At 46.6% G+C, this 27,985-nt stretch overlaps 1 protein-coding gene across 1 annotated transcript; it reads right to left on the bottom strand.

The window, feature by feature from the left end:
• Nucleotides 1-33: 33 nt before the first annotated feature.
• Nucleotides 34-27,694, bottom strand: LOC144262344 (two pore channel protein 2-like). Its single transcript, XM_077812079.1, has 19 exons — nt 27,656-27,694; nt 24,727-24,809; nt 22,056-22,170; nt 20,625-20,753; nt 20,028-20,144; nt 15,888-16,006; nt 15,505-15,606; nt 14,501-14,627; nt 11,608-11,809; nt 10,287-10,431; nt 8,209-8,394; nt 7,032-7,096; nt 6,311-6,398; nt 5,450-5,519; nt 4,528-4,747; nt 4,176-4,266; nt 3,329-3,442; nt 2,253-2,371; nt 34-606 (listed from the first exon to the last, which is right to left on the bottom strand). Exons 1-19 carry the CDS (start codon nt 27,692-27,694, stop codon nt 461-463), a joined length of 2,277 nt encoding a protein of 758 aa, XP_077668205.1. The 3' UTR covers nt 34-460.
• Between the last annotated feature and the right edge of the window lie 291 nt (nt 27,695-27,985).

Below are 27,985 nucleotides of genomic sequence, written 5' to 3'. Positions count from 1 at the left end.
TTTTATTTTAGCTTACACATTTATCCATAGTCTTGACTGGTAATGCATCTAAAAAGTCACTGTGCTAGAAAATTTCCAGTTACAAGTAGCTAAATACTCCTTAACAAGGTCAGACTTTTAAACAGTATATGTAATGCTACAACAGTTTTAGGTAGCATGATCTCTGACCGAGCTAAGATACACACTCCATGAGATTTCCCTTTAGAAAATACTTTCCTTGATTTATAGGTGGACTTTTATTCCCGGTAAAACTGACCACTCTGACTCAGGGTGCTGCCACTTTAAACATAACCCGTCCAATGTGCAGAAGAGCATCATTGTGCAGACTTGCTCTAAAACTCTAAAGATCTTGTACATGACAGTGCCAAAGTTGTATGAATTAGAGTCAGAGCAGAGATCTCTTAAGAATTAATAGAGACAGAGCTAGTGTTTCCACTTCTATTTCCTTCTGTTCTCCACACTACGCAGCGCTGTCAAAGGTGGGATTCTTTGGGTAAACATCAGCAGGGGAGAGGTTTAAGATTTCATCCACTGATGGCCCATCATCTTCTGGTAGTATCTCTGCCTCAAACATACGCTGAAGCAAAGCATCAACTGTCCTGTACCCTGAGAAAAGAAAAACAAACAACACTGGTTTCTATAGTGGCCTAGGCTAGTTAGCCATTCCCTTAATTTACTTTATGCTCAAAGGCTAAGTCATTTTGTGATATATGTTCCTCACTTTGGGTGACAAGTCACTGAGGTGTCTACCCTGCCAGTTTACATCCCCATTCCCCAGCAAACAAAGGCAGCTCTTTCAATCAGCATGTGTTATTTACCACTGTAAAAACATGTACATGCAAGAACCTCCCTCTGTAGGATTGGTCCCTACAACACATTTTCTAGCACTTTGTCTGCTAACTATTTGAACATCCTGAACAAATCCACAGTGAAAGAGCAAACAGTTTTCATTAACTGCTGCCTTTTCAGGGCTTTTTTTTCCAATGAAGCTGTTTTGATAGAGCACTTGAGGAAGAAGCAGGGAGCGTTATATGAGGCCCCTAGACTCAGGCTTTCAATCAGTTTGTGCGTTAAACAGCAAATCCAGACTTATAGTGAACTTCAACTGGATTCAATAGGAAACAATCAAGACACAGGGAGAATGTTTCTGGAGAGGAAGGATGAGCATTAAACCAAGCAGTAAGAGTTGCAAAGAGTTACCAAAGAGTCTCAGCCAGGATAAAAGTGAAGTGGATACAAGGAGAAAACAGCAACAAAGAGGCTTCCTAACATCTGGAGAAGCTGAACCACCAAGACTGTTTCTGTGTAAGTAGCTCCTGCAGGCAACGAGCTTGTGCTGTAAAGCCCAGGAGCTTGACAAAGAAAGCGCTACAATAAAAAACAGCATAAACGCTATTAGAATCTGACTGGGGGGGGGTGCCAAAAACCCCAAACTGAGTTCTGATTCTCTGTTGGGCTTGATCGTGCCACATTTCATCACAAACATGTGGCAGGCTCAGATGAAAGAGGTGCTGGGGGCTCAAGCAAATTTTTTACTTTCGTAGCCGACACGGCAAGCATAGAGGTGCCAGGGCTATGCACGGCCAAGCCAAGAGCCCTGGAAAAAATTAAGCCCTGCCAGTGACCATCATATTTCATGGACGAGAAGATATGTGAGGGTTGGAAATACTCCTAAAGAGACTTCTTGGTCCCAGCCTGCTGTTTAAAGGGGATTTAGAAGAAGTCTCTAGGTGGGTTTTAGCTGCAGGGACAGCTACACTTATATCAGCTTCCTCTGCCACCCCTCCACAGGGGTGCTCCCCTCCCTGCCTTGGGACCTGAAGTCCACTGGAAACCTGTATTTGAGACATCAGGAGAGAATTAAGGTTTTGAACAACTCATCTCATCAGGAGTGGCTTCTAGAGTCCCACTAAGCTTTTTTTCCAAATGGTCAAGTGAACATGCCATCCTGTAATGGTGACTGCACACGAGTAGGCGTTTGGAGAGGGGCTCAGTTGGGTAGAGGCACAGTGCACCTAAAACACACACACCACAATAGCCGGCGAGGGTGCACTCACTGACTCATTGCTGTGGGTTGATTAATGCCAATTCACAGCAACTTAGTAAGAATCTCTGTTTGCCAGCCCCAGGAGTCTTCCAGCTGCAGTTCATCACCCTGGAATATTTGTTATCTCAAGAGAGACCTGACAGACAAGCAGAGAATTCAGCAGTGGATTTGTTCCCCAGAGAAGAGCCTTTGGGAATGGACTTACTTTTAGAAGCTATTTTAAACATCAGCCCTTTAGACTTTTTCTTGGTTATTTCTTCCCCTCCAAGGTCATTCTCGTTGGTTTCCATGTTGTCTATTAGTTTGCCATCACGTAGTTCTTCCCTTTAAATAAAAATATATATCCCTATGAAGCCACTTAAAAATGCACTCCAGTGCTCTCCACAAGTTCATGAATTGGACTGGCTCTCCCAGACTCTTGCTACTGGGGCTTAGAGCCCCAGAAGTCCCTCCCCCAAAAGCCCCTCTGCATGCAAAGCAGAGCATGGCTCAGAATCAATGGAGCAGACCCTGCGATGGAGGAGCAGAACCCCCACACCTCTGGCAGGAGAAAGCAGAGAAGGGGACAGCAACCTTTTCCCATTCTAAACATAAAACCAACAACTGCTACTGACAGTCTTCCAGCGGGGTCAGCGAAATGCTGGCCTCTTACAGCAAGGAGAACATGCCTGTCTGCCTCCCACCCTGCAACTGGGAATTAGCAGAGATGTCTGTCCAGAAAGGGTCTCATTTTAGCTGTTAGCCCCTTATGGGCCAAGTCAGCTGCCTGAGCTCACACTCCTCTACCCAAGCCATGTTCTAGGCTAGGGTTTAAAGCAACTAACACCACACCTTTCAATCAGAGTCCGGATGCCCACTGCAGCCACTCAGCTGGTCTAATGAGGGAAATTGGACTGTCTCTGAATACAGCGTCTAGAGCAGCCCGAGGCAGTTTTGTTGATTTCACTAAAGTAGCTCCCTGAACACCCCTCTCTCTCTCGGTGTCTGTGTGCAGGAGGGAAGGGGGAAATGTGAGAGAAAGTGGAGGTGTATAGATAAGAGATCCTATGCATAAGAGAGTCACCTTTTTCTAAGGCATCTGATCACCACAATGGTGGGGAGGCTATAAAATGGAACTGAACTCACCCAGGAGACTCTGGAAACCTAGATCAGATGCCTGAACTCTTGTATTTCTCTCAACTGCACATCACTAAGGAAAATCTGATTACACGGTCCATCAATAACTGGAGGTGTTGAGAGACCCACCCACAAAGTACCATGTTTCCCCTGTAGTTTACTTACTCTTGGATTCCTACTCCCAGCTCTTGAATTTTCCTCTCAATGGCAGTTTCTACTTCACTCTTTTCCAGTGAGTACTCCACAAAGAAAGCTTCTAGGATAAATGCTATGAGAATACTGAAAGGGGGGAGGGGAAAGACATGCTGTTTGGGCATGTTATTAATTAAAGGCAGGATTATACAATGTTTTTGCAGAGCAAGCCCTCACATTATTCATCGATTTCCGCAGTAGCAGACTGTGGAATTCCTGGCCCATCAGTACAAATCTGTCAGTGCATAGATACTGTGGAAATGCCCCCAGAGCAACAGATAACCTTTGCTATTTGCCAAAGCCCCCCCAACATGTCTTCATGGCCTGGCACTGAACAGGGATGGAGGAACTGGCAGAGTCCCAGTCAGATTTGCAGCTAGACACAGTTTAATTCTTATTCTTTAAAATTCCAGCCCCAAGCAGCACTTTACAGAGGTAAGCACGGTTGTCCATGAGACTTGTTTAGGGCTAGATGCCCTTCCCCTCTCTAAAGCATCCCCAATCCTTTCTTCACAGGGGACACAGAATCCTGCATTCCTTCCTGCCTAGTCTGTTCCATCTTTTAAGGAGGAGAATCACCCTTTACATCCATAAGGTGTCCCCTGGCTCAGTACCCCTTCACGCCTCCGTCAGCAAGAGGCGTTTGCAGGGGAACCACTGTAACCCAGAGCCCAAACGTATCAACCCAAGCACACAGCAGTGCTCCAGCTGCCCAGGCAGGAAGAGCCCTGTGAACTCATTACCTCAGGCCTTCAGCCTGCTGTGGCTCTAAGCCCCATGCTTCCCCACCTCAAACAGATAGAAATGTCACTGAACTTACTTAATTATCATGATCACCACCACAATGTGGAAGGCAATGAAGTACAGCTTGGCAGCCTGGTGCGTGACCAGGGCAAACCCATTGGCAAGAAGTATGAAGTTAAGGACTAGGACAGATAGGAAACTTCTCCCTGCTGAGAACAGCCTGCTTGAGACAGTCAGGCTGATGACAAGAGAAGACACATTTGAGTTTCCCTTGGTGATGCTTCCTCATTAAAAACTTTACTGAAGGGAATTGAGATCGCATTTCTTTCTCCATTTTGACCTCATTGAAGTCAATGGTGTGGGGCGTCTTTCCATTGACTTCAGTGGGCTCTGGATTGGACGCTGTGCTATAGATACAGAAAGGATATCGTGCCACTGATTGACAACAGTTAGCTCCATCAGAACAACGAATGAAGATGTGATGTCATTGAAGTTGTTCTTGCAATATTTGGCTCGAGCAAATAGAGAATCTTTTAAAGCAGGGTTTCCGCACTCCAGGGCATGATGGGCAGTGGAATTCCTGGAAAAGAACTGGATTTTCCCCTGGAATAGTTCCATGCCAATGATAGCAAACATGTAGTATACTACCTGGGGGTGGGGGGGGAAAGAGAGAGAGACCCATTCTCATAGATTGAAATGTCACGCGACAGCTTTACCCAGCAGAATACAGAAGCATTTAAGATTCCATCATCAAATTCCCCAGTGCACATTCCACAATGCACTTCCCAGATTCTGGCCACTTGAGCCAACTGTGGCTTCTCTGAGACACTTTAATCTTCTAATACCAGCCATCCTCAAACAGAGACTTAGTCCAGGAAGTAGTGATTCCATGTAAGGTTTAAAAATAAACTAAGAACAGAGGGAGAAGAATACTGAACTGGAATCTAAGTTGATGGAGTTGAATATTTCCAATTTATCAGGAGATTTTGGGGAGGGGGGGGGAAGAGGGGAAATCAAGAGTTTCCATGTCAGTTACTTGCCCAGATCAGCATTCAGGATTCTGCATAGGTCAGCAGCATCAGGGAGGGAGGGAGAGAGAGAGAAAAGAAAAAAAAAAAAAAAAAGTCCTGAACTGGCACCTAGGGAGAACCAGACCGTTAAATAGCTTTACACATAAATAACCCTGAAAATATTCGGGTCTACCCATACAGCCTTGATTCTGGCCGGAGAGTGACCATGCTGAAGCTTTATAGTTCACCTCTTGAACATAAAAATCAGAATTCTAAGGAAAACAAGGTCATGCCACAGCAGGAACTGCTGCACTTCAGAGTTGGCGTCCAGGGTGCTTACCAGAGCCAGCCCACCAAAGGTCAGCATTGTCGGCACAATGTTTATGAGCGTATTCATGATGACCCGGAATCTAGAACAAGACAAGTTATGAGAGCCCCATGCCCAGACACTTATTTAAAGAGATATTCCAGGAACTCCTGAGAGTTGGTGCCTTTTTGAGCAATGGAGTCCCCCATTTTGTTTTGCAGGGGTGAGAGAGAAAAGAGAGAGATGGCAGATCTCGGAGAGATCACTGGCACCAACAACCAGCAGAGGCAAATGGGCCATTTCTCTGCCACTGTCCTACATTAATACGGAACAGGGCTGAGCTGTAGGCTTGATCCTGTTTAACACCGTCTGCTTGCTTGCCTGCCTGCCCCTGGGCGGCCTTGTGTGGCTTTCCAATTTCACAGGGGCAGTGCTGTGTCTGCTCTAGTGGGCTCTCGCTTAGGTGTCTTAGTGAGTGGTGGGCTTATTCCTGTTTGAGGAAAGGGCTGCTGGGGCCCTTAGGCCTAGTCTACAGTTGAGTTTCATTGGTACAAACTACGCTGGGTAGGGGATGATGTGTCATCAACATAGTGGTAAAATCCTTTAGCAAGGACACAGTTTATACCAGGATAAAGGTGCCTTATTCTAGTACAGCTTATTCTCCTTCCCATGTGGGAATAACTACACAGGTAAAGCCCCCTTGTAAAGCCATGCAGCCCTTGTAAAGCCATATGGCAACGTGGATGCAGCCAGCTACACCACTAATGTGTGTCACCAAGGCCTCGATCTTCTCAGCTGAGCAGACGTTAGCTAGCTGGGAGACCTGGTCCCCTGCCAGCCTCTAGATCAGCTCAGTGCAGTGGTAGAGGGCTACAGCCCCATTACATTCTTTACCTTTGAATGCTATCCACAATCCTAATGAGCCGGAGGACTCTCAGTATGAAGACAATATCCAGCACTTGCTGGCTGTTGTATTGACTTGCTGAGGAAGAAAGCAGCACCAGCAGCTTTTAGTACACATGATCTCCAATGCTTCCCCGTTTGCCTAAGACAAAGGCTAATGCAATCACTAGGCAAAGCACAGAAAGTGTCCCCCATCAGTCACAGTACAACAGCAGAATGAGACAGAGCCCCGAGATGGTTGTGCATCACAAAAGGTTCTATTTCTATCATCCTCAAAGACATGTACTGGAATTGCATACACAACACTTCAGATTCTGACGGGGATGGGTGGTTTGTATTTCAAAACCCAAAATAAAATAAAGGGGTTTGTTTCTGTGCCCCTCCAATATAAGAGGTAGTATTTAATTTAAAATGGATACCTTTCCATTGTTATTACATACTTAGCTGGAACAAACACAAATATGTTGTAATCTAAACAAGGTTACCTACGCAAAGGGCACAGGTTACGGATTCATTCTTCCACGGATTGTTATTTAAATCTTTTTATACTTCCCCCTCCCCCAAAACGTGCAGTTTCAATTGAAACCATGAGTCAAGAGTGATATTAGGAGATAAAGCTTAAACAAAAACCCCACCATGTAATTTCTCAGGCACTTGTAGATTAACAGCCTGCTAATGCCACAGAAGATTTAAAGGGCAATGCCATGCTTACCTGATTTAAGTGAAGTGTTGAGAATTGTAGCTACCAGAGCAGCAATAATGATGAAGGTATCAAACCTAGTGTTGAGGGGAAGAGTTCTGTTACACGAGTGATTCTAGTGCACATCGAAGTGCAGTGCAGGCGTTTAGATACTAATTGTGATGGACACAATATAAGACCTTAATCTGCAAACACTTAAACATGTGCTTAAAGTTAAGCACACAAGGATTCCTACCGAGCCAGAGGAACTATTCATGTGCTGGAGCATTTGCACGTTTGGGCCCTAAATGGCTGGACTGTGACCTCTTTGGGGCAGGGACTGTATTTTATTTGGAGTTTGTACAGTCTGCCTAGTACAACAGACCTAGTCAAGGCTCCTTGGGTTACTTCATGCACTGAAACAGCCATCCAGGACTAAGCGAAGTTTCTACATTAGACATGTGGTTTGCAAACATGATCTGCAAGGGGGGAAAAATGGCTTATGCTCCCCTCCCCCATTTATAGGGAGAAAGGAGACCTAGAATGTTCTTTACTAGTTTGTTTACAATAGAAATTCAGGCCCAGTCTGTGCTGCAAGTCTCTGGACAACTGGAGACCTAGCAGGGTTCCAGTATCACGGGAGAGAAGAACTCAGCTAATAGAGGGGTGAGGGGATTCTTGTATTGACTGTTGGAATGAACGGTTGTTTCCGTTAACAGGTATTTAAGTCCCACACCACATTTTAAAAGATAAAAAAACCTCTTATACCTACAAGCCCCAATGGGTCTGCCAGCAAGTCAGTGACTGCCATGGCTCGACATTCCAAGTATTTTTAGGGCAAAGAAGATACACACAAGAGGTACCACCCCACTGCCAGACCTTCCTGCAGTAGTATTAAAAAAGCAGCACAAACCCAATGTATGTTTTCATGAAAAGAGAATCCAGAGTCCAGTCCAGTCTTCTAATCCTGCACTCCAGTTTCAGTTAAGAGCATTTCTCTTGCCATCTCAGGTTTGCAATAGCTTTAGTTATATGCTGGTTATGCAAGTATGAACTTCACCAGTCTAGCACTGGGTGTTTTTACAAGAAGAATCTAATTCTAGTAAGAGGCTGAATATAAAGTCTCTGGCTGCGAAGAGAAGAAAGTTGCAAGACATTCTTCCCATATCCCTTCTACCCCCAAACCACCACAACTCAGCATCCTACTTACCAGTTCCAGAACTGGGTCTTTGCAAAGAATGCCCTGGGTTCATAAGTGTACACTTTCAAGAGGATCTCAATGATATATAAAGAAAGGAAAACCCACTCTGCATAGGAAATCAATGGGTTTTCCTCATCCAAAGCAATGAATACGGCATTTATTAGAATGATTACATCGTAAGTCCAAACAAAGCCCCTGCAAGAAGGGGGAGAAAAAAGGAGTTTGTTTGCTCCTGCCTATGAAGGTTTAAAAAATAAAATAAATAATCCCTCAGAAGATACCCCTGTGATCTTAAGAGCCCTTCAATGCTAACCGGCCAAGAGGCCCACTGTTGTGTCATTCTGAATGTTGTTTAAGATATCAAATGAAAGCCAGTGGCACACTAGTCATTAATATCATTGTGAAATACATGCATTATATAAGGAATTATGGATGCTTGTTGATATTATGCTTTAAAAAGTCTGATCAAATAAAACGGAAAACCAGGTTTTCTTCCAGACAAGAGGGAGAAGAGTTACCTCCCCATCTCTAATGGGAATGGTCTCTGGCATCACCACGTTCAATGGGCAGTTCATTTGCATCAGAGATAAAAACAGGAAGAACAAATTAATAGGAGGTTGTGAAATCAGCATGGGAACACACTGGCATCTGCATTATCCTGACTCTGGAGACAAACTTTGGGGAATACAAGGACAAGCAAAAAGAGGTTTCTGTTATCCATCACTTAGGGGTCCAGCATTCTTTTTATCCATAAAAAGTGGATCCCCTACCATGCGGGTCGGTGCTGCTGAATGGGCGTTTTAGGTAACTTTCTTATCTTAGTAAAGGATTGTAGCCTGTTAAGTTTTAGTGACTTGGAGTGTTATACCTCTGTCTTATTTATAACCATTTCTGTCCATTAGTCTTGCTTAGCATCACCTTTCAGTTCTTGGTTAATAAGCTTCTTGTTTTATCATAAGCACAAATCACTGCTGTTATATTAAGCAGAGTGTGAACTCCTGGTTAAATCAAGCAAGCTGGTGTGTACATGGTCTCTTTAGAGACAGCAGACTTGCTAGTTTGTGAGTGTCCAGTGATGGGGCTCAATGTTGCAGGGAGACACTTCTGCAGAGTTTGAGAACGGATCCACACCAAGGACTAATCTGCAAGGCAAAGTTAGGCCTGGAGGAGTCCTGAGGAATCTGTGGGGCCAGTTAAACTGGGAGTGGCAGGGAGCAGTCACTGAGTTTAGCATCAGCAGATTCTGTTGATGCTGAGGCAGAGAGGTAACAAAGGGACATACAGTTCTGGATGCCCCTAGAAAGCCTCACAACTCTCCCATCCACATCCCCGTTAGCCAGTTACAAAACCAGCTTTGCCATACATCAGCCAGTGTTTCAGTTTAAACACCCTTTTCCCCCGATGGAGAATTTAGGAGAGTTGATGTAATTTAACCTTACATTTGAGAAGCCAGTTACCGCAAATGTGTATACTCAGTTGACAAGATCAAACATCACTGAGAGCTAGAAGTTCAGTCTGCATCAAATCAAGCAGCACTCATAGATGTGAGACTGCCCAGAAGAGTAGAAAGGAATTGGAGAAAATTAAACATCAGACTGATCCCTAAATTAGCTCTGGATTCCAATTTAATAGGCGTCGGTGAAACTGAGCGTAACACCACTTTACAACAGAGACTGCTGGTTATTATAGGTTTTCATACCTGAATTCAGACTCCTTTTGAGCAAGACTATTTTCAAGCCAGAACTTATCAGCTTGTAGATCTGCATCAGCTTGTAATACTTGTGACATCATTCAAGGCTTATAGACAACTGAGTTAGAGGGACTGGAACTTGAAGATGGGGATTTTCAGAAGCATTCAGTATTGGTCTAACTGCTCCTGCTCAAGCTAAGGATCAAACTCCCGTTGACTCAAGTGGGAGCCGAGTTAGGCTCAGACTGAGTGCTTCTGAAAAAATCCCACTTGTAGTGTTCCCCTTGCAGTGCTGGCATTTTCCAGCCTGCCATTCAGGTGAATACTTGTCCAGAGGTAAATGCTGGTTTGCAGCATCATTATGAGATGCTCATTGTGAGGGCAGAGACAGACTTACTTGTGTTGAACCATGCTGCGTATGAATAGGCTCACTGCCGAGTTATACACGTGGGGCATCCAGTGCTCTAGGGGGTGGGTTTGTATCCTCATTGCAATCACCTGGATGTTCAGAAGGTCTGCCAGACGCACAAAAGATTTTTTGTCTGCAGTGGACAGGAAAGATGCCCATTAGCCTACAATCATAATAAACGGCAGCATTTCATATTTGCAGAAATACAGTCCTTATGTGAAAAAGCAGTACTTCACTCTGTCCACATGCAGAGAACACACAGGACTTGACCACATGGGCAAAAGGCGACCTTCCTTCAGCCATGCTAGCTCCATACTAGCTAGGAGCCCTCTTAACCTGTGCAAGGAGCTGTGGCATGAAGTTGTAAAGAGACTTGTTGGAAGGAAAAGAGAAAGAAAAAAAAAAAAATCACATCTATAGGACTCATTTCACTCCTTACTTGCCAAATTTTAAACCTCATCTCAAGAAGGCCAATCTTTAGGCAAACATGTAGTGGTCAAATCACACATCCACAGTTAAGTAATCACCATTCATTAACATAAGTGGTTGCAAATAACATTTTTCTATTTAACAGGTGATAACTGAGGAATTTGCTGAAAAATAAATTCTGGCTTTTTAGTAGTCCTCATTGGAGGTTTGTTCCTAGATAGAGCCTGAAAATCTGAAAGCACGTTTAAAGTGCATAGGAATTTCCAAACTGCATCAGATGAGAGCTCCATCTTTCCCAGAATCCTGTCTCTAGAAGAGAGGAGATCAAGATGCTCAAGAGGAAGGTGCAAGAAACCCCACAGCAGGAAAACTTCCCCAATCAGGTTATTTTCTTAACCCGCTGCACTGAGAGGTTGGCTCAGCCTGGCAGCAGGAGAATTTATATCCCTGAGCTTAAAAGCCATGGCGAAATCACAGATTTCCTCATCTGTATGGCAAGAGAAATTTTTTTTTTAAAATGCCAAACATCTTTGGAGATTCTCCTACACGTTTATCATGTAGTTTAATTTGAGGTCATGAAGGCTCTAAGACACTCTGTGCATGGAAACAAAGTGGCTTAAGTGTTAGAATTAAGTAGAAAGAATGTGTGAAAAGAAACTGAGTGCTACAAGCTTAGATAAGTGAGGTAGCAGGATATGCCTGGTTGACAGTGTCACCAAATCACACAAAGCCAAGTGACCAGATGGGTAGGTTTTCAGCATTCACTTCAGGTTGGTTACATATGGCACATTGAAAAATACAGATCTCACTGCTTAAACAGAAAGGTCCTCCCCTACTTCAGTAACCCCGTCCCAACAAGTGTTTGTTTACTGCTACTCACCTACATAACCTTTTTGTTCCTCATCGGATACTCTCAACAGGAGCTCTCGATGGGAAGTGCTGATATCTGGGGCCACTAGTTTGACGAGTTGCTTCCACTGGGCTTCTTTAACAACAAACTCTGTGCCCTCCTTGACCTTTAGGATGTTGAAGGCTTCTACCATCTTGTGACGCTTCATGTAAGCAAGTTTGCGGATCTCATTCTGGAGGAGACAATGGATTTCAGATACCTGGAGGATGGGTTTCTCTCTCTCTCTCTCTCTCTCCCATCTCCCACTTATTTTTAAACTTAAATATAGTTTTGGGATATTCATGAACACCAGATTTGTTCTTGCATTTCTATACCAGATTGCCAAGAAGGACTCTATAGGAAATGAGCCAAGAGCAAAAAAGTTCCCAGCTGACAACGCTACATTCAGCCAGAGAAGCAGAGAGTGACTAATAGAGAGTAGCAGCCGTGTTAGTCTGTATCTGCAAAAAGAATAGGAGTACTTGTGGCACCTTAGAGACTAACAAATTTATTAGAGCATAAGCTTATGCTCCAAGGTGCCACAAGCACTCCTATTCTTTTCAATAGTCCAGAGTGACTCATCTGGGACAGTTGTGAAGCAGATGCAGCAGGCTACCAGGAAAGTCCTGCCCTCTCCTCCACTGCAGAGATGTCACTAGCCCCTATTTCCTGCTCAGTCTATCAAAAACTTCCCAAACATATCCAGGTAGGATTCATTGCAACAGTTTGCTCCCATGGGACACCTCTTAGCAGATTAAAAAAATCTAGATGGCTTATATTACACCTTGGAAGATAGTGTGCAATTGGGGCGGGGAGAAAAGGGTGTTGATATGTAACAAACAGCAGGGAGAGGTGAGTCACAAGGGCTTTATCATGGACTGGAAGGCCCTCAAGTTGGAGTAAAAGAGAAGAGGGAATCGATTTAGACATCACATCAACACTAACAAGCGAGGACTTGGAAAGCGGCAGCTACCCGTCTGATTTCTGTGGTATCCAGATGGGAGATGATCCTGCCAACAGCTAGCTCCAGGAATTTGGGCAGAAGAGCCAGCCAACTTTGTGCCCTACCTCCACTAGGCAGTCTGCCCAGCAGACAGCATGCAGGGATGGTTTTTGTGGCCTCCTGTTAGTGCATATGGCAGGAGACCTTGCCTATAAGAGAGGAAGGTTAGTCTATTTATGAAAGTTCATTGGAACTTTTAGCATTAGCCCTATAATTGCAAGCACTAGACATGCTTACAGTGTCCTCAGTTACCCCAAAATTCGGTGGGTGCTACTGGAAGAGGGAAGATGTATGCCGCTCTTATTGAATATAGTGCCCCCTGCTCTGTCCTCCTGTCAGTGCTTTAAGGGTATGTTACAGAGCAGGGGTCGGCACCCTTTTAGAAGTGGTGAGCCGAGTCTTCATTTATTCACTTTAATTTAAAGGTTTTGCATGCCAATAATACATTTTAACGTTTTTTAGAAGGTCTCTCTATAAGTCTATGTATTATATAACTAAACTATTGTCATATGTAAAGTAAACAAGGTTTTCAAAATGTTTAAGAAGCTTCATTTAAAATTAAATTAAAATGCTGATCTTACACAGCTGGCCCACTCAGCCCGCTGCCAGCCTGGGGTTCTGTTCACCTAGGCCAGCAGTGAGCTGAGCGGGGCCTGCGGCTGGGACCCTGGCAGGCAAGGGGCCGGCAGCCAGAAGCCCAGACCAGCAGTGGGCTGAGTGGGGCGGGCGGCCGGGACCCCAGACTAGCAGTGGGCTGAGCGGCTCAGCCTGCTGCCACTCAACCCCCTGCCGGTCTGGGGTTCTGTCCACCGGCTCCTGCCGGCCAAGGTCCTGGCCCCCTCAGCCCGCTGCCAGTCTGGGATCCCGGCCCTGCCCATAGAGTGGGTACCTACCTTCCCCCTGGTTCTAGCCCAGTCTCTTCCTCTCTGTCTGCACTGAGCTGAGGGTGGGAGTGCACTGAGCACAGGGCTGGGGGTGAAGGAGCAGGCTGGGGGTTGGGGTGTAGGGTCTGGCCAGGAGCTAGAATGAGGGAGGGGGCTTAGGGTTGGGACAGGAGGTTTGGGTGTGGAGTGCTTACCTGGGCAGTGCCCATTTGGTGTGAGGGGTCCAGGAGCTCCTGTTTGGTGCTCACAGTGGGGAGTAAGAATGTGGGGGTGTGTGCAAGAGTCAGGGCATGGGGTGTGGGGGGGCTGGTGTGTGTGTAAGGGGTGCAGAGATCAGGGCAGAGGGCTGGGGGTGTGGGCTGGGGTTGTGGGGGTGCTTCCAGCCTCCTGCCCAGAGCGGTTTCACGGCAGAGGGCTGGAGGGGATATGCCCCGATTCCACCCCCCCTTCCCCAAGGCCCCATCCCCACCTCTTCTCTGCCTCCTCCCCGGAGCAGCCAGAGCCTTGCGCTCTGCTTCTCCCACTCCCTTGCAAGGGCCATCAGCTGATCAGTGGCAGGGAGGGAGAGGAGGAGGGGCAGGAACCCAGCAGGCTGGGGAGGAGGAACTTGCCTGTCCTGCAGCAGGCAGGACCAAGCGTCTTCACCCTGCCCCCACGTGTGTGGGGGGGGGGGGGGGGAGAGGGGAGAAGAGAGGGCTGGGGCGGGCAAGATTTTTAACGGCACTCTACAGCCTGCCGAGGTCCCGGCCTGGGTTTGGCAGCGGGCGCTGAGCAGGGCCAGCGGCTGGGACCTGGCAAACAAAAAACCACCGTCCCACTGATTTAGTGGCCTAGCACTGGGAGTCGGACTCTGCACTGGATTCACAAACACTTGAGATTCAGAGGACTGGAAGAGGAAACAGATGTTGTTAAAGCAGAACACTCCATGCGGTGATGGGTATAGTTGTGTTATTGCTGTGCCCAGTTCAGGAGATACTCTTCCACACACACACTTTACCTTTAAATGTTTCCTGTAATTGTTGTACACAACAGCCAGGAAGACAGACATGAAGAGGTAGGTGTTGATTACTACATAGGTTATGAAGAACAGGGAATACCACCAACTGAAGTCAAAGGCCGGCATCCTAGACAGGGAGAGAGAGTGGCTTTAGTCATTCTACAGTGAAAGTAGGGATTCATATAGAGCAATAAAACCTCTGGGACAGCTTCCAAAATGCTGTCTCAGGATACATCGCACCTTCTAGGCATGAGACTGAATGCAGTGTTGGAGCAGGTCAGTTTGAAATTCAACAAGTCAATCACTCCATAAGAAATCACAGACAGCATGTTCTTTGAGCGAGAATTCTTCCCATGGGTGCTCATTTGCAACTGCTAATGAGGTGGATAGGGGTGGGTGGGAAGGGGAGTGTAGAATTTGGCCCTTCTAGGGAAAGCAGAGGACACCCCATGCTGCAATCCTCTCCAGCTCTCTTGGTCCCAAGGCTATTGTACAAGGGATGCAGGTGCTAGTATGGGGGAGGGAAGAGATATACTCTCACTGGTAAATGCAACGCTGAATTAAAGGCTAAAAAGCCACAAAACCCTTATCAGGGTTTGGGTGCTGCCTGGAGGTGGGGATAGTCCCCACTGCAGTGCAGGGTGAGGAGCAAGTCAAGCCACTCAGCATCAGGGCAAGGCTAAATGCTCCCACCTCCCCACATGCAAAGTCCACCCAAGCCAGTCAGATCACACAGTACACGGAGGCTTTTAGAAGTACTGTGCTGTTTGAGACTTCCTGATTTCCTAGATTTTATCATCTGTGATTTAAAGACCCAGAAAACAGAGATCCTTTTATGTCAAATATGGTGACAGATTCAGCGTGTCTTTCCTTCTACTGCAGCGAGCTCTGAATTGGGCCCTAGACTGCTGCTCCAGTTCTATGCACTATGCAGTGCTTCCCTGTCGCCCAGAGATACTGTCGTGCACCTAGATCGCCTGGTATTTGCAGAGCAGGGTACATACATGACGTCAGGGCTGTTGGCTGTTGTCACCAGCACATAGAGATCAAATACGATTTCTAGGTAGTTTGTAAAATATGGAGATCCTTCCACTGTCCGGAGATTCCTGAAAAGGAAGAGGCACCATGAAATTACACGCAGATACCAAATCACTGACACACAGCTACTGCAGGGCACCAGTAGAGCAGTTGATACTGCAGTCAGATCCCCTATGGCCTTATTTTTTGGAGTCCCCAGTACCCACAGATGATAAAACAGTCATGTTTGCTCAGCAGTTCTGGAACCCCAGCCATACTTCCTCATCTGCAGGATTTCGAGCTGGCAGAGTCCCTCAGATCCAAAGCTTGAAACCCACATGGGGAACTCCAGAGCTGAAAATGCTCTCACCTGTCACCAAACAGCTTCAGAGCCATGAGGGAGAACATGAGGACACTGAACATGAAGAGCAGGAAGACATACGTGATCTCTGGCAGTGTGTTTCGTATACTGCGGAACACCCTCCGGATCTGCCAAGACACAACAGGGAGCGTTTAGAAACCAAACTGCGCCAGCTTTCCCCATGACTTTCACACTGGAGTTTGTAGCTCCCCCATGATCAGGCAAAGCAGGACACAGGAGTTCTTTCCATTGAGAGAAATGGATCTAGCCACCAATCAACAGCAAACTCCACTCTGTGACTTTACACCACCTGTTCCTCTAGGGCCCAAGCTGGTTCAGGTCAAGCCAGGTTGGCTGCCTAGTACTTGGTTTTTGGAGGATGCCATCTTGGTCCCCAGAATGTCAAAGCTAAGTCTCTAGCCCTTATGTTTGCAAAGAAAACCTTCCGGCATCCAAAGACGAACCAAGTGAAAGCTGGTGCAACAGTATCTGCCTGAGTCTGCAGGCAGCCTGAGATGATAGCTTTGAGAGGCCCCCAATGCCTTGTTTCAATGGGGTAATGCCCTGGATGTTCCGCGACAATGATTTAATTAACAATATTGTTAGCTATTTTATGGTGTATTGAAGTGCGTAAGGAAGGAGGGGGAAATCATCCTCGGAAGATCTTCACAGTCTGCTGTAAGGGTATGTTCCACCTGGAAAATGCCTCATCACGGAAAATTGGTGGGGCGGGGGGGTGAGGGGGGAAAGAACGGGACAACACATTTCAACTAACAGTGTTAGACACGACTTCACACTTGGTCTATAGACCAGCACTGCCATGGAGGAGTCTTGTCTGGGTTCCACGGGCTTGTTGGCCAACTGAGCATGCACACTCTGAATGGCATCTCACATCGGTAGAGCCTGGGAAAATACCAGGGCCTTCCTCCCCCATCCCCAAGAGGCAGAAGAGGAGTCCCTACCTACGTACAGCAGAGACACACTGTTGCAAAGGGGAAGCAAGCAAAGGTTCTCATCTCACACCAGCCCAAAGGTGTTCCCATGCACAATTCCGTCTTTGAAGTAGAACAAACAGCGCCAGACTCTGCCGGTCACCAGAAGGTCTTGGACTGCATCAACTTTAAACCCATGACCATCACTCTCATGTATGTCACTGCTCCGTACAACTGCTTAGAAAAGCTTTTTTACCCAGAAGCCTGTGTCCTGGCACAGACAAGTGTCTAAGGCTAGGTCTACGCTACAAGTCTTCGAGAAGCACAGCTGCCCCGCTGTAAGGTCTCCCGTATAGCTGCTCCAGCCCAGCGGGAGAGAGCTCTCCCATCAACATAATTAAACTACCCCCAATGAGAGGCACTAGACGCTCTCCTGCCAACACAGCGCAGTCCACACCGGTACTTTTGTACTTTTTGTGAAACTTACATTCCCCTCCCCCCACTTCCCTGACCGACAAACGTGCTAGTGTAGACAAAGCCTAAGCCTGCTCTAAGACCCTAAATACGCCAAGTTGGTAAAGCAAGTCATCCTCTCATCCAGCAGTTCCCTGGCAGGCAGAGGAAGAGTTGTTCAACATCAGGCAGTCACGTTTGAACCACGTGTAGGCCACTTCATAAGCCACAGCTGAACTGAGCTGTATTCTAAGTCAGAGGAGGAGGGATGAAAGATTACACAAAAAAACATGGAGATTTCCCTTTGGGGAGAGAGGAATGGAGATGGGACCACACATGACAGATGGTAAGTCATAAGAATGGCCTTGCTGGGTCAGACCAATGGTGCATGTGGCCTAGCCTGACTTCTGACAGTGGCCAGTAACATATGCTTCAGAGGGAATGAAGAGAACAGGCCAATCATCAGGTGATACATCCTGTCACCCGGTCCCAGCTTCTGGCAGTCAGAGGTTTAGGGACACCCAAAGTGTAGGGTTGTGTCCCTGATCATCTAGGCTAATAGTCATTGATGGACCTAGTTCTTTTTTTAAGCCCATTATACTTTTGGTCTTCACAATATCTCCTGGCAGGGAGTTCCACAGGTTGACTGTGTGCTGATTGAAGAAGTACCTCCTTGTGTTTCTTTCAAACCTGCTAAATCTATTTTATTGGGTGGCCCCTGGTTCATGTGTTATGTGAAGGGGTAAATATCACTTCTCTACTCACTTTCTCCACACACCCCATGATTTTATGGGCCTCTAGGACATCCCTCCCACAGTCGTCTCTTTTCTAAGCTGAGCAGTCCCAGTCTATTTAACCTCTCCTCGTACGGAAGCTGTTCCATCCCCCTCATCAGTTTTGTTGCTCTTCTCTGCAACTTTTCTAATTCTAATCTTTTTTTATATGGGGCAACCAGAACTTCAGGAAGTACTCAAAATATGGGTGTACCATGAACTTATATAGTGGCATGATGATATTTGTCTCTTGTTCTCCATCCCTTTTCTAATGGCTCCCAACACTGTTAGCTTTTTTTGACGGCTGCTGCAGCCCATTAACAGATGCTTTCAGAGACCTGTCCACAATGACTCCAAGATCTTTCTTTGTGGTAGCAGCTAATTTAGACCCCATCGTTTTGTATGTACAGTTGGAAATTCAATGCTATGTGCACATTGGAAGAAATACTCCCATCTTCTATTTTGCTGGTTAGAGAGTGCTCAGATACCACGGTGATGGGCACAGTTCAAGACCAGGCCAAGTTTTAAGAGGCTACCTCCCCCGGCCCTGCTAGTCACATGTGGCTCACCACTGGGGCTACAGTGCTGCCCATCAAGTCTCTGAAGCCCCTTCTTTCACGTTAGTCATTGCCACCCTGACGGCCCTCCACAGACAGCATGGCTTCCATGCTGCCCTCCAGTAGCAATCCACCTGCACTGCCTGAAGAGGAAGAGTTGTGCCATCTTCTGGCCAGACCTGGTTTCCACCAGCCCCATCAATGGCAGCCTAATGGCTAAGTCAGTCACGTCCCAACCCCCTCACTAGCACAGCAGAATGATAATTGCCCCTACACCAAATACACACTCATCCCTTTGCACCTTGGAGCCCTGTCAGCGTTCAAATGCTTTTAACAAATCTTAGCTAACCCTCCAAATCCCTACAAGGTAGGTGGCATCCATATTCTCACCGCCACAGACAATTTGAGATCACATGGTAACTCAGAGGCAGAACTGGGATTAGAACCTGTAACTCCAGGCTGCCGGTCCCATGCTCTCATCTTTTGAATCTGCTTTCTCCCCACAGCAAAGGCGGTGCCTTGATTTTCAAGCAAGAGCCAAGATAGCGTTGGAGGCAGTGATTCAGTCTTTTCATGACACAGGAATGAATGAGCCAAGTCTGGGCAGCATATGCGGTTTAGGTGACAGTAATTAGCACAGCTGTGCTCTCACTCGCCTAAAAGGGTTCTAGAAACAAGTAATTTTTGACAAGTGAGCAGAGCAGGCAACAGAAGCAGGATTAGGGAAGAATAATTAGGACACAAACTTAAATTAAGAATCCAAACAAAGTGGATTGACCCCAAAGAACTTGGGACCATGCAAGGATTCAGGTTCCAGCCGGAAGCTTTTCAACCCTGTTCCCAGAGCCGGCAGTGATTAGGTAGGTCACCGCATAGGCAGAAGGCGATCTCGCTCTTCATGAGCGGGGAAGGATTTTCCCCTACTGCTAATAGAAGAGGAGATGGAGGCTCGTTTTTGAAGCTACTTGCAATTCCCCATTTTTTCCACCATTCCCAAGGCATGGAACCACTGCCAGCAGGAGTCACTTTCTTCTCGCCTGGCTGTCAATGAGCGATCTTCACTCAGCGTAGGAGAGAAACCCTGCCGATATGCACCCTATGCTCCCTCTCTCACAGCCCAGAACACAAGAGTTCCCTTTCACTCTCCCTCTGCTCTGCCACAACCAGGCACCAAGAGCTCAACTGTCAGGGATAATGAAGCTCTAGAAGCATTTTGGATTCACGCCAAAGGGAAAGAGGGATGTGTTTGCACACACCCAACACTGCTCACGCTGACCAACCACAAGAGTATCTTCGAAGAAGAGGGCCTTGGCAGACACGGTAAGAAAACAGAGCCGTAAGTGCTACCTTCCGGCCACTCTGCCCAATGCTCTTACTCCAAGATAACAACCACCAGCACACAACCCATTCACGTGATGACCAAGTGTTGCTTACCTGACGACTTTCTGCAAAGTTTATTATGAAAATGGGTCTCAGGAACCTTGACCATCTAATGCTGTTTACGTTCGAGATTTTAAGTGCCCCGTAGATAATCAGGTCAATTAAGGTCACCTGTGGAAGAAAGAGCAGCAACAAATCACAGGAAAGGGTTTGGTCTACCACTCATTATAACACATGGACCTATTCTTGGACCATTAAAAGACGACAGTTTCATGGGGTAGTGTTCTCTCCCACTGGAGATGGAAGTTTCAGTAGATTAGACCATGTTATGACATTAAGATGGACAACGCACAAATAAATTTTAAAAGTTGCACTTGCCACATTTACTTTCAACAGAATTTCAGAAACTATGCCTCTGTTGCAAGTCATGCTCTGAAACTGATCTATTAAGAGAAGAGGGGGACACATTGGAGCTGTACAAATGGGAAGAACATACAACAGGCTGTTTGTAGACCTGGCTATCAACCAGCCCCATCATCATTTCACACAATCCTTGTCACAATGACAGCGGAAGTAGGAAAAAAGCCTACAGGTGATCTAGCTTTGCACACCTAATTCCTTCACATCACAGTGACCACAGTCACAACTCACCAGTATCGCTATCATGATGCAGATATTCTTTGTATCCTTCCAAAACACATTGCGAGGGGTGACTTTGGCAAAATGCACCAGTCGCCCGAAGAACACCAAAAGGCACAATACCTCAACCAGGGAAGTGGCCTACAAAGGGAGGACAAACAAAGTGGGGTTGGTTTGGCTTAAAGACTGTATTTCTAGGCTGCCCCGATATCTTCTCCCTAGCTATGTTACTCTCTATCTGCCACCAGACAGGTTCAGAGAATGAGCCTGAGGGAAGGTGGAGTCACAGGAAACAGGATACGTCAGATTGGTTTTTACTGGGAATTTGCTGATGATTGAGCTATTTTTTTAAACTGTCTCTCACCATAAAATTTAAAAAGAAATAAAGGCACCTGTTTGATGTTGGCCGCTATTATTTGGTGCGTCTCACGTAACACTAGGAATTTAAGGAGCGTGACATCTTAGGGAGTTAGTAGATTTTCATGTATGCTGAATTTGGGACGGATGTCTGTCAAGGTAAACCATACTGCACTGGTATCAAAGTCTATTCTGGAAATAGTACCCCTAGCTCTTCTAGAGACCTTTTCATCCCCAGATCTCAAAGCACTTTACAGAGGAGGCCAGTATCATCACCCCCAGTTTACAGAGAGGCAAAGTGACTTTCCCCAAGTCCCCTGACAATGGCCAAACTGGGACAGAATCCAGGTCTCTGAAGTCTCAGTCTAATTGTTCTATCCCTTAAGCAACACTGCCCTCCGATGTATACACAAGAACCCCTGAGCAGAAGTCAACACTAAACAATCATCTTAATGGGGCGCTAAGCAGCTCGAGACATAATCCCTGCCACAAGCCAACCTTGGATGTGACGAGACCGCAGGAAGGGTGTTGGGCCAGTTTTAATAGAAGACTAGTTACTCAAAAAGGCCTAGGCACACAGTGTGAGGAAAGACAGACGTTTGTTTAAAATAAGGAATAAAATAGTTAAGTGTCTTCACCGGCCACTTTCTTGAAGAGTTTGCAGGAGGTGAGGTTAGTGGAAGATGTGCTGTGCAGAGGGGCAGCATGGAAGAAAGCAGAGAATACGGAAAGTGAGCCAACAATGTTTTGAACCTGGTGGTGGAGCAGAGGGGCACTCCATGGTACTGCTGATGGATGCCCAGCACTCATCACCACTAATAGGGTTTGCGCACATCGATGGGAGAGCCATTCCTTGTTTGCACAGGATTATATTTGCTATGCTCCCACAGAGTTCTGTAGATCAGATTAATTCAGCAGTATCAGGGATCACCGATATTACTACAAAAAAAATCCAGCAGCCTCCTCTACTGAATGCAAGCAGAGAAATATTCCTTTATACAGCAAGCTGGAGTATTATAGAAGACATGAACTTTCTCCATCCATCAATAAGACAAAGCTGTTGTTCCCTTTTACTCAAATGCTTACCAAGAAAGGGAGCGGATACACAGCAGGATCTTCAAACACAGCAAGGAAAAGGTCTACAAAGATAAAGAAGTAGGTGGCTGCTTGCATAGTCCAATGGTTATAGAGATAGTAAAGTCTGCGGAGGCAAACCATAGATATTACAAATTAGGGCACTAGTACATGTGTATTGATACAGCTATACTTTCATGGTAGCAAGACACTGCTGTTCCATGCTGATTCTCTGACGATTTCTCCAGCAAAAGGAGGGGGAAAAAAAAAAATCAAGACTTTACATTACTAAGGTGAGAAAGAGAGGGCAAGAACACACTCTCTGGGAAGAGTTTGTCTTTCTACATTGCAAATAGACTTGGCAGAATTCACATTTTTTTTCTAATTTTGACAATTAATATAATTTTATTAAAGATGTCTCCCCCCCACCCACCAATTTTTAACTATTTTTGCAGTTGCTGGAAGTTAAGGCAGGGATAAAGGTTCATGCAGCACAGACAGGGGGGCTGCAGGGGGCTCCCAGCACAGCCAAGGGCCCAAAACACCCGGGTGCAAGGGATGCTGCAGTCCTGGCCTGGTGGAGCAGAGACGCCTTCCCATGGCAACGACCACAAGAAGGAGAATGTGCTCCCAGCTCCATCCCAAGGCAGAAGCATTACAGCAGCAGGGTGGCCTCCTGCACAGCCTTGGGCTCAGCATCCTCCTCCTCATGGTCCTGGCTGGCATTGTCTGCTCCGCCAGGCCAGGCCCGCAGACTTCCCCATGCCTTGCGCCTGCAGGGAACCCTATACAGCCCCAGTCACAAGAGTGAGAGTGTGGGTCCATGACAGCCAGGCTCCCTGCACTGTTGTTGGGCTGGTAACACTGGATCCCTCCAGGAACAAGATGCGGGGAAGGCTGCATGCCTGCCAACAGTTACCGATCCTTATTTTACTATCAAGTAAACAACCTCTCTACTCCAATTGAGATTTCCCGGTTTACGTATCCAAGGATCATATTAGTCCTTTTCTCCACAGAGTCACACAGAGCTCATGTTTGGCCGATTATCCAACATGACACCAAAATCTTTGTCAGAGTCACTGCTTCCAGAATGGAGGCCCCCATTCTTTATTCCTAGATGTAGACATTTACATTTAGCTGTATTAAAATGCATAGTGCTTGCTTACAGCCAGTTTACCAAGTAATCCAGACCGTTCTGAATCAATGACCTGTTGTCTTTGTTATTTAACACTTCCTAAATTTTGGGGTCATCTGCAACCTTTATCAGTGATTATTTTAGTTTTTCCTTCCAGGTCATTAATAAAAACAATATGGTAGGGCCAAGAACAGGTCCCTGCTGGGCCGCCATGGAACCACAGCCACTTGATGGGGATCGTCTCTTTACAATCACATTTTGAGATCTATCAGTTTTATATTGCTTTAGTTTTTTAATCTAATGTCAAGTGGTACCATGACAAACACCTTACAGACTTCTATTACAAACACTAGAAAAGGAGTACTTGTGGCACCTTAGAGACTAACCAATTTATTTGAGCATGAGCTTTCGTGAGCTACAGCTCACTTCATCAGATGCATACATCTGTAGCTCACGAAAGCTCATGCTCAAATAAATTGGTTAGTCTCTAAGGTGCCACAAGTACTCCTTTTCTTTTTGCGAATACAGACTAACACGGCTGTTACTCTGAAACCTGTCATTACAAACACTATTACCTGTATCTATTGATCTCATAAAAATATGTTTTATAGGCTCTATTTTCCATAAACCCATGTTGATGCGTGTGCATATGTTACTGGCCTGGACTAATGTGAGCAGTTATGATCACTTGTACCTAAACTACTATTAATTTTTAGTTGTGTGATCAATTGCTCTTTATCCGTTAGGGGAATTCTACATTAGACCTTGTCCTATGTTGGCTGCAACACTTTTTGAGTTAGGAAATTGCCATCTACTATGTTTAGAATCAATCCTTTTCCCCCCCCCCCCCCCGCACCTCCGACACACACACCTTCTAGACAGGTGCGTAAGGAGCTGGTCACGCTGTTCCCTAGTGTGATTTAGTGGTTCTGTAGCAGACACCAATGAGTACTCCATCATGTGCTTTGTCTGTCCAGACATTAATGCTTATGGAACAAAGATAATTTTCTTCCGAGTTATCAGTCACCCAGAAACAGATAATGCCATTTTTGATGTAGACTGCCACTTCCCCATCCTGTTTGCCCACTTGATCCTTCCTCAATATGTTATAACCATTGATTTTAATATTCCAATCATGCAAATCATCCCACCAGGTTTCAGTAATACCAACTAGATCGAATTTATGCATATAAATGAGTAATTCCAACTCATCTTGTTTACCCAGGCTGCTAGCATTGGCGTATAGGCAATTCAAGAATTTCTTCTTTTCCTGTCCTTTGGTTCCTTGATTAATTTTGTTCTCAACATCTCGAGGATAGAGTCCCCCCATCACTTAAGTGTGGCCTACATTCTTTGTTGCTAGATTAAGCATGTGCATAAACATTTGTGGAAGCCGAGCTTTAGTGAATAAATTAACTTGATTTAAATCAAAATTTCCTTTGTATCGAGTGTCCCCCTCACTCCAATTAAGTGAAAATATTTCCCAGTTAAATATTTTAATTCTTCACACAGAATATTGTTGTACTGGATGTTAGAGTGTTTCCTTACCTGACTGCTTGCGGTGAGGTTTCAAACGGAATGTTTCTGTTATATTGAGCATCATACACATAAGCTGCTGCCAGGAGAAGGTCCTGTTGATGATCGGGGTGGGGAGAATGTGACAGTTTAATTTAGTCAGTATTTGAAACTTACATTTTAAAGAGGCAATTCCAAAGAGTGCTTCCTTGGAAGCATCTTTTTACCTTGAGATATTCCATTTAGGTGAATATAAATGGTGCTCTGAATAATGGTGCTACAAAGAGACTTCATGACATGCAGATTCTGAAGTATATTCTAATTTATAAAAGCACAAGCAAACATACAGCCTTCTCCTCACCCTATTCATATTGGAAGAGAAACCCAAAGTTGTGTGATTATTTACTATACATTTAAAATAGCTAGAAATATACAATGCAAGGAGAGGTTTAGGTGAGGTCACCTGGTGGTAACTGCCTACTAACTTTAGAAGTACTTTGCTGGGCAAGTGCTGTGTGCAGAGAGCACTTATGCTAATTTCCTCATTGCAGAGAGAATGATGTTTGGTTTTTCCCCTCTCTTGTAGCCAACAGCTAAGTATTCCTAGCAGTACTCTTGATGGGGAAGCGGAGGTGGAGTTCTCAAAGGGATGAGCTACCTAGGATTCCTGCCATCCTAGGATAGATTTCAAACACCTGAATTCTGTTTCCTGGAAACGTGTAAATTATCACCCTACCATCTCACTGAGTTTGTACCATATGCACACTATTTACAATACAGTACCCCCTTTACTTTCTGTCAATTATGTCATTCCATGAATGACTCGGAACGGGGGGGCGGGGGCTGATTCGCTTATCATGCTCTTCTCAAAAGAAAGAAGAGTTCAGTGTAAGTATTTAACGCATAGATGGAGTTAGCTCCACACTGAGTTTGTTTAGCCAATGCTCAGCAGCATTCTGGGTCACCTTTAAACGAGGAGGAGTCAGGTCGGCAGCTTCCACTTGACAGCTGACCCAGGCATTGAGTCATCTGCCTTGTTAATGTGGCATGGAAGAGCAACAACACAGGTTCTCTAGTTCAGAGGGCATGAGAGGAAATTTTGGCTGCGTCTGCAAGTCTGTATTGTAACAGGACTTAATGGTGAACACTGTGGGTACTGTAGTTTAATGGCTTAACTATTAAAATGCAGTTATTGAGGGTCTTTCTTCTCAAGAAACTGCTTAAAGGAACCTGTTGACATCTAGTGGATCTCACAATGAACTGCAGCAGTGCCAAAGGAAGCCTCTTTGCTCCCAGACACCTGCTCTTCGTTTCTATGCTCTCTTAATCCACCAGCTCTACAGGTGTTTTGGGTTCCCCACCCCCAGAGTGAGTTTGTAACATGGTTGACTACACACAGCTCATATCCACACATAGACACATGAGTATGGTGAACACATGGTTTCTAACTAGGTCTCTGGACTGTATTTCAACTCTGCTCATGACCAGGGCTGCAACATAACTCTCAGGCCATGAGTTGGGTCTCAGCCTGTTCCACTGAGTAGACAGGACCCACAAATCAACATCTGTGCAGACAGCTTAGCTATTCCTCTGTCTCCCAGCTCATCCCTAGGTAGAAGGCCACTCCAAAAGACACTGGGCCGTGTGGAGAACACCCACACATCTGCTGCCTCTTGCGCGGCAACATGCGATAGTTACACAGAATTTCCCAGCATGCGTTGATACAAACACCGCTGCACAGGGGGGAAGAAACAGGCAGGCTAGCACAGTGGTGTCAGAAAAAGCACCGCTGGGTGGACGTGCTGAATTGCGTGGACTGTAGACGCGTCAAAAAAGCGCACCAGCTACGCTATGGGATGTCTACACCGCAATCATGGGCATAACAGCAGCTCATGGAGACAGACCCAAGCTAAACATTACCTAGCTCAGGTTCTGGAGCAGAAAAGCACAAGCTAGCTGCCTGCGTAATTACCAAGGGCCCCAGGTCTTGCACAGTGCACGCCGAGACCCGTACTACTGTGGCTTCACTGCTATCAGTGCCCAGCTCACGAGATTAAAGCTAGTTTAGGTCTACACAAGCCGCAATCACACCCCATGACTGCAGTGTAGACATTCCCTATGAAACAAAACCCTGCTCTCTCGAGTTCAGGAGACAAGTGCTGTAACCGGGTGTTGCTTAGAACATAGCTAGTAAATGCAGTTAGAAGACCAAACATTTTGCCATGTAGAAAGGGCCTTTATCTTCTCCATCACCTTCCTGCAATCCCATGGGCAACGGATTTTTAAAATACAATGGTATGGCATCCCCACCCACTGACCGAGTCACTTCCCCTCTCTTTAGAGGGCTAATAGCAGAGCTAGGGAAATAATCCAGGTCCCTCTCCTGACTGAATCCCATGCTCTATCCACTGGACCACACTGCCTCCATACACAGAGGTCTCCATCCAATTTCTTAACAGGGAATACAGCTACAAAAGCAGCTGGAGCTGCTGAGGCCCCTCTCCCTCTGCAAACCAAAGCCGGACACGCCATGGCTAGCCCTGCGACCCCAGACTTCCCTAGAGGGAGGTCGAAGGGTAGAGAGAGGGCTTCCCCCTCTTGCCAGGGGCGAGCAGGGAAGCGTGGCCAGCGGACACACCCTGCAGGTGGCCCCCTCGCCCGGAGGTTAGGGCGGGCACTTTGCAAGGAGCAATGCCCGCAGGGGGCAAAGGGCAGACTGCCAGCTTTGTTCTGGAAAGGGGAAAGAGGGGGGGGTTATAGCCAAAGAGCCCCTCCCTCCTGCCCAGCGTGCACGGGGGGGTGCAGACCTGCCCATCAAGGCTCCGGGGAGGGAGCGGGCACAGCACCCACCCTGGCGCCCAGGGACCGGCTTGCAAGGCAGCAGCCAGGGAGGGGTGCGCGGAGCCCAGCCCCGGGGAGATCCTGCACCCCGCGGGGAGACCCTGCACCCCCGCCCCGTTACCTCCTGCGCGAGCGGCGGGTCCCGGGCTGCGGCGGACATGGCCGGGCCGGCTCCGCTCAGGGCTCTGCGAGCTCCAGCCCCGGCGAGCCCCGCCGCGAGCTTTAACCCCGCCCGCACGTGACTCCGGGCAGCGGAAACGGCTCCGAGCCCGGCCGGGACAGACTGACTGGGGGGGGATGGCAGCCAGGGACAGACGGACAGAAAGGGGGAGTCCGGCCCGGGACAGACAGACAGACGGGGGGGGGGGGGGAGTATTCTGGCCAGGCACAGACAGACTGACTGGGGGGGGATGGCAGCCAGGGACAGACGGACAGAAAGGGGGAGCCCGGC

The sequence above is a fragment of the Eretmochelys imbricata genome, chromosome 3 (assembly GCF_965152235.1).
Source record: "Eretmochelys imbricata isolate rEreImb1 chromosome 3, rEreImb1.hap1, whole genome shotgun sequence".
In the NCBI taxonomy this organism is placed as follows: Eukaryota; Metazoa; Chordata; order Testudines; family Cheloniidae; genus Eretmochelys; species Eretmochelys imbricata.
Note: the sequence above shows the minus strand (reverse complement) of the source record. Positions and strands in the feature narration are given on the sequence as shown.

What these genes read in the sequence shown, in the direction of transcription:
- LOC144262344 (XM_077812079.1), bottom strand. Translation starts at nt 27,694, where the DNA reads ATGTCCGCCGCAGCCCGGGACCCGCCGCTCGCGCAGGAG. An exon ending in GCCAACAGCCCTGACGTCAT is followed by an intron (nt 14,628 to 15,504) that starts GTATGTACCCTG and finishes CTCCCTGTCTAG; the next exon opens with GATGCCGGCCTTTGACTTCA. An exon ending in GGAACAAAAAGGTTATGTAG is followed by an intron (nt 10,432 to 11,607) that starts GTGAGTAGCAGT and finishes TGTCCACTGCAG; the next exon opens with ACAAAAAATCTTTTGTGCGT.